Raw genomic sequence first — 12,533 nt, 5'->3', positions numbered from 1 at the left:
TACTATCTTCATTAATACAAAATGGCAAGGGTTGGAGGGGGAGGGCGAATTTAAGGACTCTTCCAGCTCTAAATGGATGATGGTGATGGATAACTAAAAAGCTTTCACCTCCTATTTGCCAAATATGGGGTGGTCACTCAGTTCCTAAGGTGCAATTATTTTTTTTTATGTCTCTGACTACCAGACTGATTGATAAAGCTGAAATGACAGTCATACACTGTTCATTGACAGCTAGTCTATCCTTTATATAGTGTTGTACTGTAGAGATGTCTGAAATATTATTTCTGTTTTCCAGGATTTCCTTCTTTGTACAGTTGAAGTTGCCTGCCCTCCTTGACAAGTCTAAAAATGTTCTAAGTGTCAGGGGCATTGATGTTGGTGTATAGAGATCTGAATTCCTTCAGCTTTGACCCACCACTAGCTGTGCACATTTCTTAATTCCAATGGGAACTGAGACAAAGGTTTTAATGAAGTTCCATGACTTTCACTTTGTCCAAACCCTTCTGGGGTTATTGGGTCCTGATCCTTTAGGGTTTTCATAACCTTTAGGCATCCTACAGAGTCAGCCTAGGTTAACTAGAACTTTCTAAAACCATTATTATAGTAACAGGACAATTACAGATCAGTTGATGCCTAAAAAATTTTATTTTAGAGATTTCATTTTAGATTTCAGTTTGAATGCTTTCTCCCCTGACACCTGTCATCCATTCCATCAAAAGCTATAAAACTCAAATGTATTCTATTTCTAGCAATGGGGCATAATAGCCCCAGACCCAGGAAGACCTGGGTTCAAGTCCTGCTCCAGATACATATCGACATTCTGGTCCCAGGAAAGTCATTGCTCTAGGTCAGTCATGTCAAACTTAAATAGCAAAGGGCATAATGAATACTACATATGGATCCCTGCATCACATTGATTTAGTGTTTTATTTTTTTTATTAAACATTTCCAAATTAAATTTTGATTTAGTCATAGCACTCGGGAGTGATACAGTTTGTGTTTGAAACTTCTGTCTAGTCAGCTCTATAATTAAATCAAAGAAAAGGTGCCAACCTGCATCAGCAAAAGGAAGTTACCCACTGGAAGTTGTTTACATGAAATGTATCTTTTATTTCTTTTTCTAATTCCAGGATAAAATCCAAGATAAAAAGAAAAGGAGAAGCACAAGAGTATGAAGAATTAATTTCCAACTGGACAACTCAGAACTGACTTCAGAAATTTAACTCAATTTCAATGGCAGAAAACTGCATCCCTAAGATAGGGAACTTGAGACACATGTTAAACATTATTTTCTAGACAACCAAAACACTTCGTAATCAGTGAGTGGAATTTCATAGGCACTGGGATATGCAGAATACTGGTTAAATCACTAAAACAACACCTCACCATTGGCAGATTATTGGGACATTTCACATATACTTATGTATCCATTCTTCTCATTTGAACCTCATAACAACACTTCTAAAGGGGACAGGATAGGTATTATTATCCGTTTCTTTTTATATATAGGGAAACTGGTAGAAGTTAAATAATTTGGAGGGTCAGGACTAGCATCCAGGCAAGTCTTCAGAAGAGAACATTCAGAAGAATCAGATTAAAAGAACAGTAAGGTTCCACAGTAATAGGGCCAACTCTAGGCCCAAACAAGATAAGTAAAATCTGTCTCTGCTAATCCAACTTTTCCTTTTGGCTACCTCTCCTCTCTTGGGCCACACACCTGGATTTTCTCCTCAGGCAACTAAGGCCCTCAACATCTCATTCCCTATAAAAACTTGGCTTTTGTGAAAAAATAATCTGTCCAAGTCATCCATAATAACTTTCAATTGTGAAATGCTTCAATGGTTGCAAAGGGATTTCCTCACAACACCCTCCAGAGAAAGGTAGTACAAGTATCATCATCCTCAATTTATAGATGAGGAAACAGGTACTAAGAGATTAAGGGACTTGCCCTGCTCACCCAGCTAGTGAAATGGGTGAACTCAGGAATCTGGACACCAAATTTCATGAAATAGTTACTATGCATTTCTGACTCTTATTTAATAATCATGTATGGTTCTACTAGAATTTAACACATTACCTCTGGAAGGGATATATATGTGTGTGTGTATATATATATATATATGTGTGTGTGTGTGTGTGTGTGTGTGTGTATATATATATATATATATATATATATATATATATATATATATATATATTTTAACTGGGGGCAAAGCTAAGGATCTAACTGTGGAAATTTATATATCATCAAACTGAATGAAGAGGTCTTGTTACTGTTGTTTTGGTCCGGAAAGTTGGGAGTAAGGATATATCTCAGGGCTGCTGAAATATGTGGTCACATATTCTGACTATATGAAAATGGTATTATGTAAACTTGGAAAGAGCATTACTCAATCTAAGAGAAAAAAACAAATAAACTCAAGGCAGCCCATGTAGGAAACTCTGATGTTGAGTGACTAAGTGCTGTCACCACTACCACAATCTAAGGAAACAAGAGTTAGGAGGGTTTTTTTTTTTTTAAGACCACAACCTTTTCACCCCAAATATATTTCCTTTTATTTCCTTTTTTCCTCCTTAAATTTAGTCATCCAATTAGAGTATAAGATAATTTTACTATATGGCTGAGAGGGGTCTCACAAGAAAAATACACAAAAACAAGTAAATTGCAGATTTAGAGTATCCATTACTTAAGCTAGCTATTCATTTGTCAAGCTCCTCACATGATGGTGTTATTCTGTTTAATTCCCAAGTAACCAGTTCAAACTAGTAGCTACAATCCAATATTGGACTGGCTACTTGGTCTTTGTTTGCTGATTAAATATCTACAATTTTGCCTCAGGGGATCTTAGTGATGGAGATCCTTCACAGGGTGACCTCAGCTACTCCTGAAAAACAAAACCAAACTCATTTTCTACAACACCCACTTCTTCATCTACCTGGACTTGTGATTACTTCTCTTCTACCTAGCCCAAACCTTGGACAAATATATTACTTTGAAAATTGGTGTCTTCTATTTTAAGAGCAGGTGGATATGCTGAGTGTGCAAAAGGCAAGAAGATGAAAAAGTGAGAAATTTACTGACCTATAACACATTCAAAAAGCAGGCTTTGCCCATTAAATATTTTAGTTGTCCATATTTCTCAAAATAAAATATATGCACTTTATAACACACACACACACACACACACACGCAATTTTTTTGCTTACCTGACAATCAGGAGACAATTCTGGCTGTATTTGACCACTGTGAGAAAAAAATGGAAAGAAAAACATAAAGCACTGAAAAGTCAAGAATAAAATCTTCAGTTTGATAAATATAAATATGGATTGATGTACAAAAGTTAAACATACTTTAATGTAGAATCCTGTAATTCTAAGGCTGTTTCTGAGTCCATGGGATAGAGGTTCATAACACTTCTCTCTGCAATATCTGTACTTAATCTATAAAGTTTGAAATAAAAGAAGGAATAGTTTTGTGAATTATTTCACTGAGTTTTTTAATTCATGAGTTTAGTAAGCTAATATTGCCTAATTAAGGAATATAAATATCAAAGAACTGATAGTCAAATACTTGGTTCCTTAGGAAATTTTAGTGCAAAACTCAAAATTTAAAAGGAGGCAATTTTTAATAGTAAATGGAAAGTCATTTAATACATTTTTTTTTCTAGGACATAAGCTTGGCAACCAAAGAGATGATGCAAGAAACTTTAACATGTTATTTACATTTAGTTCAAAATGTCAAAAATGTGAAAAGATGAGTTTTCGAAATAACAGATATTTGAATGGAAAGGAGAGACAAGTGTATTTCTATGAGAGAAAAGAATTTGTATATATTTCTTGTCTGGTCTTTACAAAGTTAGGTAGCATATTGAGATTTCTGATTTGTAAATGTTTCAATTATCAGAGCAGAGATCTTTTCTCAGGGAACCCTTTAGGGTCTGAGTCATCATTTGCTTTAAGAATTCAAAAACGGTCAATGATATATGCAAATTATTAATTTAAAACTACCACTTGCACCTAAAACTTAGAATCAAGGGAAGATAAGCATACCTGTTGGAATCTTGTAACAAATCTACTGCTTTTCTGAGTTGATCTATCATTGCTATATCCACATCTTGGTTATCTGATAAATTTGTCCTATCACAGAAAGCCAAGAAAGAACAACACCATCATCATTACCATTGTACCAAGAACCTAAGAATAAGACATCTCTATAAATGGAATAGATTGTCTCAGCCTTAGGACAAAGGCCAAAATCCTGGTTGGCCTTCAAAAGATAGGAGGAAAGACTGGACGTTTTAATTCACTGGATAATATTAATTCCTAAATGAGGAAACTCCCTCTACTAATACAGGTAGGCACCTTTGCAATTTATAGTCCTAGAGATTTGTCCAAGTTCTTCCTGGCTGGAAAACCCTGTCTCTATCCACTATGCCTAATTGTTTCTGGTCTTTAACATCCAACTCAATATCATCTTTTCTTCAGAAAGCCTTCATACTTCTAGTAAGGAATGACTTTTCTTTGAAACCACCACAGCATCTGTATATCCATGTTTATTCTAGATTAGAAATAGCTACATATCTTTTTATCTTCCTTACTAAATAGAAATTAAGTTCATTGAGGGTTTTATATATAGTAGGTGCTACTAACACCTTAACAATTAATGCTAATAAAGCCCTGTTGAATGTTTAAAGTTTACCATTCCAAAAAAGAAATGGCAATACCTTATAAAAAATCAAGCCATATATATTAGTGAATTAGGAAACTTGGGTTCAGATTATATCTTTGCCACTTAATGAGCTTTATGACCTGAGTGGTCACAAGATTCCTTTGGGCCTCAGTTTTCTGATCTAGAAAACTAATGTCTTAAGCAGCTAAGTGGTTCAGTAGATTGAGCTCTTGACCTGGATTCAGGAAGATCTGAGTTAGAATCTAGCCTCAGATTTTTATTACTTATGTGACTGACCTCTGGCAAGTCACTTAACCTCTATCTTATTCAGTTTCCTCAACTATAAAATGAGAACAATAATTTGCTTCCCAGAGTTGTTCTTAGGGGAAAAAAATGATATAAAACTTGAAAAGTTCTGTGTAAGCCTTCACGCGCTACATAAAATTTACCTATCATTCATTACTGCTGTGATTGTTATTCCTACCAGTGCTAATAATAATCTCAAAATTTTAAAATCAGGGTGAACCTCTTTGGTTTCATGAACAAGCTCACTGAGCAGCCGAGTACAAGTGTTAGTGACCTTAAAAGAACTCCATTCTTTCAACCAAAGAACATAAAGGTGAAAGGCTCCTTTTACCCTAAAATTTTGGTCAATGTCATTCTACAGGTAGAAGAACTTTTGAACAATATCCAGGAATATATTTTGAAATCTTCCTTTGGGAGAAGGAAAAATGATGTGGTCATGCACAAGGTAACATGTATCAAGAAAGTCCATTTATGAAAGAGAAAAAAAAAAACATGGACACAAACTCCATTTTTAGAGCTACTGGTAAGAAGGATTAATTGATATCTTCTTCCTCTGTCCTTCAAATTAAATTTAGAAGAGGGTGGAAGATGTGTTTGCTAATCTTACAAAAAAAAGTTCTTATAAAATTTACATCTCAGGGCAGCAAAGTGGCACAGTGGCTAGAGCATGGGCCCTGAAGTCAGTAGGACCTGAGTTCAAATGTGACCTCAGGTGTTTCACACTTACTAGCTGTGTGACCTTGGGCAAGGCACTTCACCCTGACTGCCTCATATCCAGGGCCATCTCCACTCATCCTGATTCCTATCTGGTCACTGAACCCAAATGCTTTAGAGGAAAAAGTGAGGCTGGTGATTTGGAACAGCCCCCTCACTCAAATTCAATTTACTTGCTTGTTATGGCATCACCTCCCTGATATCATGGGTTTTTTTTTTTTAGAAAAAAAGGACAAATATCACATCATTATTATCAACATGGTGATAACAAGTACTGGAAATGGATTTATTCTGTACTTCCATCAATATAAATGGACTTTTTTTTTTTAAAAAAAAGAGCTATCCAAAGGAAAACTGGTTAAAATGTTATCAGGATATGCCAACTCCCGTTCCACTTGAAAATAAAGGAAGAAAAATGGATAATACTAGATCTCATGCTTAGCATAAATAAATACTCACATTCCTTCTGTTTGCCAGTGTGAGTCCTCTTCTATCCGTAACAATTCATCACAGTCATCTGTTCTGCCCTACGAACAATCAACATACAGGTCCTCTGAGAATGGGCTTTGTTATTCAATAGCCAGACCCCGTGCCAAACCTGCTTCATCTATCAACTTGAAGTCAGTAATTACAGTAGTTAAAAAGCTGGGCTTTTATTTCTCACAACTCCCTCAATACCTCTTGATGGTGATCTGATCTCTTTCATAAGGCTTGCCAGATCCCCGGGTGGTCCTTCACCTTTGCCGGTGGGAGGGGAGAAGGATGTTTAGAAGAGGGGAGGAAAGAAGACACATACTTGCCAACAGGAAAATGCCACAAATTTAATCTAATATTTTAAATATGCACAACAGTTGGGATGTAGTTAAAAGATCCCCTCCCCAGAGAGATTATGCCTTGCTAGTTAATTTGGAAAGGTGTGTCTCACATTTGTCCTTCCATTTGGTAGACCATGTGTTTCCTTCTACTTTCATCTCTGACACAGAGAAATGCTGCTTTAACTCAACTGACAGCTAGAACGGAAGCCACCCCTGAATGGGTGTATGTTTCCCCTGGTGAGGAAGGAACAGAAGACAAAAGGACTGTTTTCTGTGTCCTGGTTTTGGCACATCGTTAACTAGGCTCAAGAGAACCAGCCAATTCTGCCAGATGTACCAGCAAGGAGTGTGCTCGTCTTTTTCCTAGGGAGGTGGCTGATTGCCCAGAGCTGGCAAATAACATGGCATTTTTTTTGTTTTAACTTTTAATTTAATAAAGAAAGTTCATTTCATAGGTTTTTTTCCCATAGTAAATTCAATGCACTTTCAAAAGAACCACCAATTTCCACATTTGGATTTTGAATGTTTGGCAGGTTCTGATCTCAAAGCTACCCTCTTGTTTTCATTTGGAGGTCCAAAAGATTATGATTATAATTTGTGGACAGCATTTATACTTTCCAGATGAAAAGGCGGGGATGTGATTGTGTGGTTTTCCACAAAGTTACACACAGTTATGATTACTAAGGTACATGCTTTCCCTAGACAAGAGTAATTTTCACCCTTCTTTATAATCATATTTAAGAACAATGAAGTTCATTAGTAATAATTCATATCCATGTAGTACTTTGTGGTTTTCTTTACAACCCTCCGAGCATTAATGTCTATTTTTCAGATGAGCAACAAACTTGATCAAGTGATTTTCCCCCTAGTTACAAAGCCAGTAATTGATGGGGCTGAAAAATGAATCTCTCTTGCTGACTCAAGTCCACAGCTCTTTCCAAAAAATAGTTCCTATTTAACAATGCACTTTACAGCTTCCCAAATGCTTCCAACAGGGTAAACAATATGACAGTTTTTAGTAGTTAAGCAGTACACCATAAACATTTAAAATTTTTTTTACCATAAATATTTAATGTTGTTAGATATATGTTCCAAAACCAGGGTCAAAGCCGACCAAATTCTACTTTTTGTGACTTCCTTGTTTGTCTTCAAATCTATAGAGTTGTGAGTTACAACCCATTTGGTATTATTCGTATATCTCCTTTTCTTTACAAAGCACAAAGCCTTAGTTATGGCAGACATTAGATAAAAATTTGCTAATTTAATTTGATTTCTACAAATGTTTGCTCCTGAATTCACAATTTTGTGACTAGTTGCCAGATTTTTAAAAGACTTTTGGTTAATGGCATTTCTTTTCCATTAGAATCCTAAATCAGAAGAAACTTGTTCTTAGCTTTACCTCTAAAATTTTATTATTGGAATTTTGTTAACTTCTTTTCTTTGAATTTTGAAATCTTATCACTTTCCCTAGACTCTCTCTTATTTATTACGATTAGTAATTAATTCACCTCGGAGACAATGCCATATTTTCTGTGGATTACAATAACTGAAAGCCAGAGCATTACTAATTCTTTTGAGTCCCTTGACTGTGAAGCTCTATTAAAAAAAATCAGGATCTTTTCACTAAGAAACTTTATATGACAGAGAAGAAGAAAACACAGACTTCCAGCAAATCAGTGCTTTCTCACCCTTGGAAGTAGTGGACCTTCTTACGAGTAGCATAGATGAAAATCAGCAAGTAAACAAGAAAGGATCTCTCAACAGTTGAAATAGATGCCACAGAATCCATAAACTAAAGATCAGACAGTTAACTAATGAGAGCCTCTTCTCACCTCAACCTAGTTAGTACTCGTAAATTATATACTCTTTCTTTAGAAACAATTATCATATGGTTTCCAAGCTCAGGAGAATGAAATTGTCTTAAGTCTACAGAGTGAAGAGCTGAAGCAGCGAGAAGAGTTAAATGATGACAGAAAAACTATAATAAGCTGACATAAGAACTTTAAAACACAATGCAAATGTAATAATTGTACTATTATGCCAGTGGAAGGAAAACTGAAAGCATCCTTGAAGATCAAGCATCAATTAATCTGAGTAGAGAATGTTTAAATATACATTTTTTCCTGATTTTTCTACCTCTTCTAATTATTATTTTTGTGACAAAAATTATGTGTCAAGCTAGCCACTTCATAAAAATTTGCCATTCAATACCACTGCAAAAACTCCATGAGAGGATAATGTTTCACTGATCTTATTCATAAAATGAGATGTTAAATCTCTTACTCTTTGGAAGTTTGAATATGTTTGTCTGCTATATAAATAAACAGAGAGATAATTAGATAAATAAATAAATGTATATCCCAATTATCAGGGAGAGGGAAGTAAAAGAATCCTCTGAAATTCTTCTTAGGGAAGAGGGAATTAAATTGTGCTCTCTAGAGAGAAAGCAGCCCTTAGCAAATCAAAGAAATAATACCATGAAGATATTGGTTCCATCAGGAAAAGATAATGTGAAATGTAGGAATCAGAAACATGTTGGAGAACATTTGAGTAAGAATCAATAGAGGAAGAAAATCTTAGAGTACTGTGTTCAGTTCTGGATACCACATTTGAAGAAAGACATTAGAGGATCCAGGTGATGGTAGCCAGGATGGTGAAGCTCTCCAAGATCATGTCAAATAGGGATTTCTTGAAGGATGTTGAGCCTAGATAGCTGCCTTCAAGTATTTGAAAGGCTGCATTTGAAATGTTATGCTTGATCCCAGAAGCCAGAACTGAAGAAAGAATGAATTAGAAGCAGTAGAGAAGTAGATTAAAGATTTGACATAAGGAAAATCTTCCCATCAGTTTGAGTTTTCCAAAGATAGATTGAGGGAGTTTAATAGATACAAGGCTCTCTCCTTCTCCAGCACCTTCAAACATTGGTTGGATGACCACCTGAAAACTATAATATTGAAGATATTTTTTGTTCAGGCATAGATTGGATTAGATATCCCTTTCAATTCAGATAATGAAATATATTCTGCATACTCTGTATTGTTACATTAAAGTTTAATCTAATTTTTCTTATCTAAATATGAATTTTCATTTGCCAATTGTGTTTTTTCAAGGCAGTGGGGTTAAGTGACTTGCCCAAGGTCACACAGCTAGGTAATTATTAAGTGTCTGAGGCCACATTTGAATTCAGGTCCTCCTGATTCCAGGGTCAATGCTCTATCCACTGCACCATCTAGCTGCCCCTGAATTTTCATACTTATATGTGTCATCTGTGCTTTCTTAAATAAAAAGGCTATTATCTACACAAGCATATGGAAAGGAAAATCTTTAATTTTCAAGAAGAAAACTCTGGGAAACTAATGCCAAGTTTAAAGCCATACAGAAATCTGGTCTTTTTAGTGTCAAATGATAATATCATCAATAATTTTGCTTTCCTCCTCTCCTTGTTCCTTACAAAGCTAATCAGAATTCAATCAAAATTAAAAACTTTTATTCAATATCTGCCTGTCAATCTCACACTTAAATTAAAGAAATTCCTATTCAATAAAAATTACTGGGAAAACTATATAAAGCTAAATGGCAAAAAAAGGGTTTGGATCATACCTCATGCTGTCATAAATTCGATCTTGATCCAGTTATATCTATTTATGAAAATATATGCATATCATAAAAGAAAGGGAAGAAAAAGAACCACTTCTCTGAACACTGGAGAATAGGGGCATTTTTGAAATTAAATAAATATAAGTTGTCAGGGAGATCAAATTAATGAATTTGATCATATGGAGAAAAAAAGGATTTTGTACAACAAAAATATTTTTTTAAATTAAAAGAAGAGAAACAGATTAGCAAAAATATTTCCCACAAATTTATCAGACATAAGAACTGAGAGCTATGAGCAGTTGATGAACACCTATAAGATTAATAACACCCACTCCCCAGTGGAGCAATGGCCAAAGGACACGATTAGATAATGTACTGAGAAAGAAATAACTGTTAATAATGATATGAAAAATGTTCTAGATTCACTAGTGATTAGAGAAATGTGAATCAAGGCAATATTGAGATAATTTAGTCTCTCTAGAATGGCAAAAATAGTGGGGCTTTTTTTTTGATTTGTTTTTTTAGTTTTTACAAGGCAGTGGAGTTAGGTCTTACCCTAGGTCCCACAGCTAGGTAATTATAATGTGTCCAAGATCAGATTTGAACTCAGGTCCTCCTGACTCCAGGGCCAGGGCTCTATCCACTGTGCCATCCAGCTGTAGTGAGTGAGTGAGTGAGTGAGTGAGTGTGTGTGTGTGTGTGTGCGTGTTTTAAAGGAGAAATTCTTAGGTTGGTGTATTCATGGAGACTGGTGCAAAAATTTTGGAAAGCAATTTAGAAATATATAATAATGCTAATAAATAATAATAATAATAATGCTAATAAACTTTCCTCTCAGTGACAACAGATAGGACTTGGTCCCTAAGAAACCATAAAAATGAAAAAACAGACCTAGCTATACAAAAATGCTAAAAGTTTCTTATTTGTAATAGCAAAATATAAGAAGTATATAAAAATTGAAGAATGGTTGAATAAATGACTCCATTACATTACTGAAATGAAATATCAAAGTGACATACAAGATAAAAATAAGGCTACAAGGAAATACAGAAAGATATATAAGTTGATACAGAGCAAAATCAGCAGAGTCAGAAATGTAAACATTGTCAGAAGAAAGTCAGAAATAAATCAGCCATGAAAATAACGTCAAAATTAGTAGACAGATCTGGAAGAGGATACAGAACAAAAATATTTTCTGTGTCTGTCAGAGATACCTTAAACTGATTAGCAAAAAATGATAATTAAATTTTCAGTGTAAGAATTTAGATCTTGAAATTCAAAAAACCTATAAATTTGAAGTACTGTTTTGTTGACTAGTTACATTTAAGAAAGTGATAGAGAAAATATGAATAATGCTAATTAAATATAAAAGTGTTTTTTTTTTCTAGAAAGTCAGTTGTTAAACATTTATCAGTATACCCTTGGTTTTATCCTGTTATAATAACCTTGGCTTTTTTTATTAAGTAATTTGTCTATTTTTGTTGACAGTTAAGCTTTAAAATAATTTTTTAAACTTGCCTTGATATAGCTAATAAATTTAGTAGAGAGGGCATCAGTTTCATCAGTAAACTGCTCTCTTTCTTCTCCTGAGTTATCATTGTCAGTGAAAAGGGAAGGCTCCTGGTGAAATTCCTGATGAAATTCCCCTGATAAGAAATTAAAGAGAAAAAGCAAAAAACTTATTTCAGGCACAGTAACTCTACTCAATTTAGTTATTGACAATCTTGAATTCTCTAATTCAAAGAACACAATGGCTAAAAATGGACAGAAGGAAAGAACAAGAAGTGAAAAACAGCTATAAAGTGTTTAAATGGAACATCGGAAGTTCAATTTTAGATGAAGAAATTAACTCTTTTAATTTTATTAATAACTAAAAAAAAAAAGAAAAACCAAACAAAACATAAAAGATATGAGAGTTTGTGTTCTCAACTGCAGTGTGCTGCTGCTTGTGTCTTTAGTTTTTGTATGGCTCAGTGTGAGAAAAGGATGCAGAAGTATTAAATGGAACACTATTTGGAACTTCTCCAAAGATTAAAAGAAATTAAGGCCATCCTTTAAAGAACTGTAAAATGGATGAAAATATAAAGCATGTGGTTTCCTGGAGAAAGTTTATTTTTTAAATGCAAAATTGGCCTAAAAGTCTTGAGTCATATAAGTTTCAAAGGAATCATTGTAAGATAAAAGTTGGAGTGAGTGAGAAAGGAGCCCTCTAGATAAGATATAAAGGATATTTCTAAGGTTAGAGAAAGTTGCAATGAAATAACAATTAATAAATGAGAAAGGTATCAGAAATTTTCTCACTTCTCAGAAAGTTTGCTCTATAAGATCATCTAACTTTCTATTTGTTTGAGTAGTAATATTTTTATCAGAATGTATAAAATTCAATTTTAGACACGGAATCTCAAATAAATGTAGTTGAATGTGAATTGTTC

At 34.3% G+C, this 12,533-nt stretch overlaps 1 protein-coding gene across 5 annotated transcripts in view; it reads right to left on the bottom strand.

Annotated features, from left to right (window-relative positions):
• Positions 1 to 12,533, bottom strand: part of LRCH1 (leucine rich repeats and calponin homology domain containing 1) — a 248,650-nt gene that overhangs the window by 52,606 nt on the left and 183,511 nt on the right. For 4 of the 5 annotated variants that reach the window (XM_074217103.1, XM_074217105.1, XM_074217104.1 and 1 more), the window contains exons 9-13: positions 11,620 to 11,747; positions 6,149 to 6,216; positions 4,051 to 4,137; positions 3,352 to 3,441; positions 3,208 to 3,244 (exon numbers count right to left, since the gene is read on the bottom strand). In XM_074217103.1, coding sequence (XP_074073204.1) covers positions 3,208 to 3,244; positions 3,352 to 3,441; positions 4,051 to 4,137; positions 6,149 to 6,216; positions 11,620 to 11,747 — 410 coding nt within the window. The remainder of the gene's footprint in view (positions 1 to 3,207; positions 3,245 to 3,351; positions 3,442 to 4,050; positions 4,138 to 6,148; positions 6,217 to 11,619; positions 11,748 to 12,533) is intronic. The other variant, XM_074217106.1, reaches the window with a different exon arrangement.

Source organism: Macrotis lagotis, chromosome 1 (genome assembly GCF_037893015.1).
Source record: "Macrotis lagotis isolate mMagLag1 chromosome 1, bilby.v1.9.chrom.fasta, whole genome shotgun sequence".
Taxonomy (NCBI): Eukaryota; Metazoa; Chordata; class Mammalia; order Peramelemorphia; family Peramelidae; genus Macrotis; species Macrotis lagotis.
The sequence above is the reverse complement of the archived record's forward strand: the minus strand, read 5'-3'. Positions and strand labels throughout refer to the sequence as shown.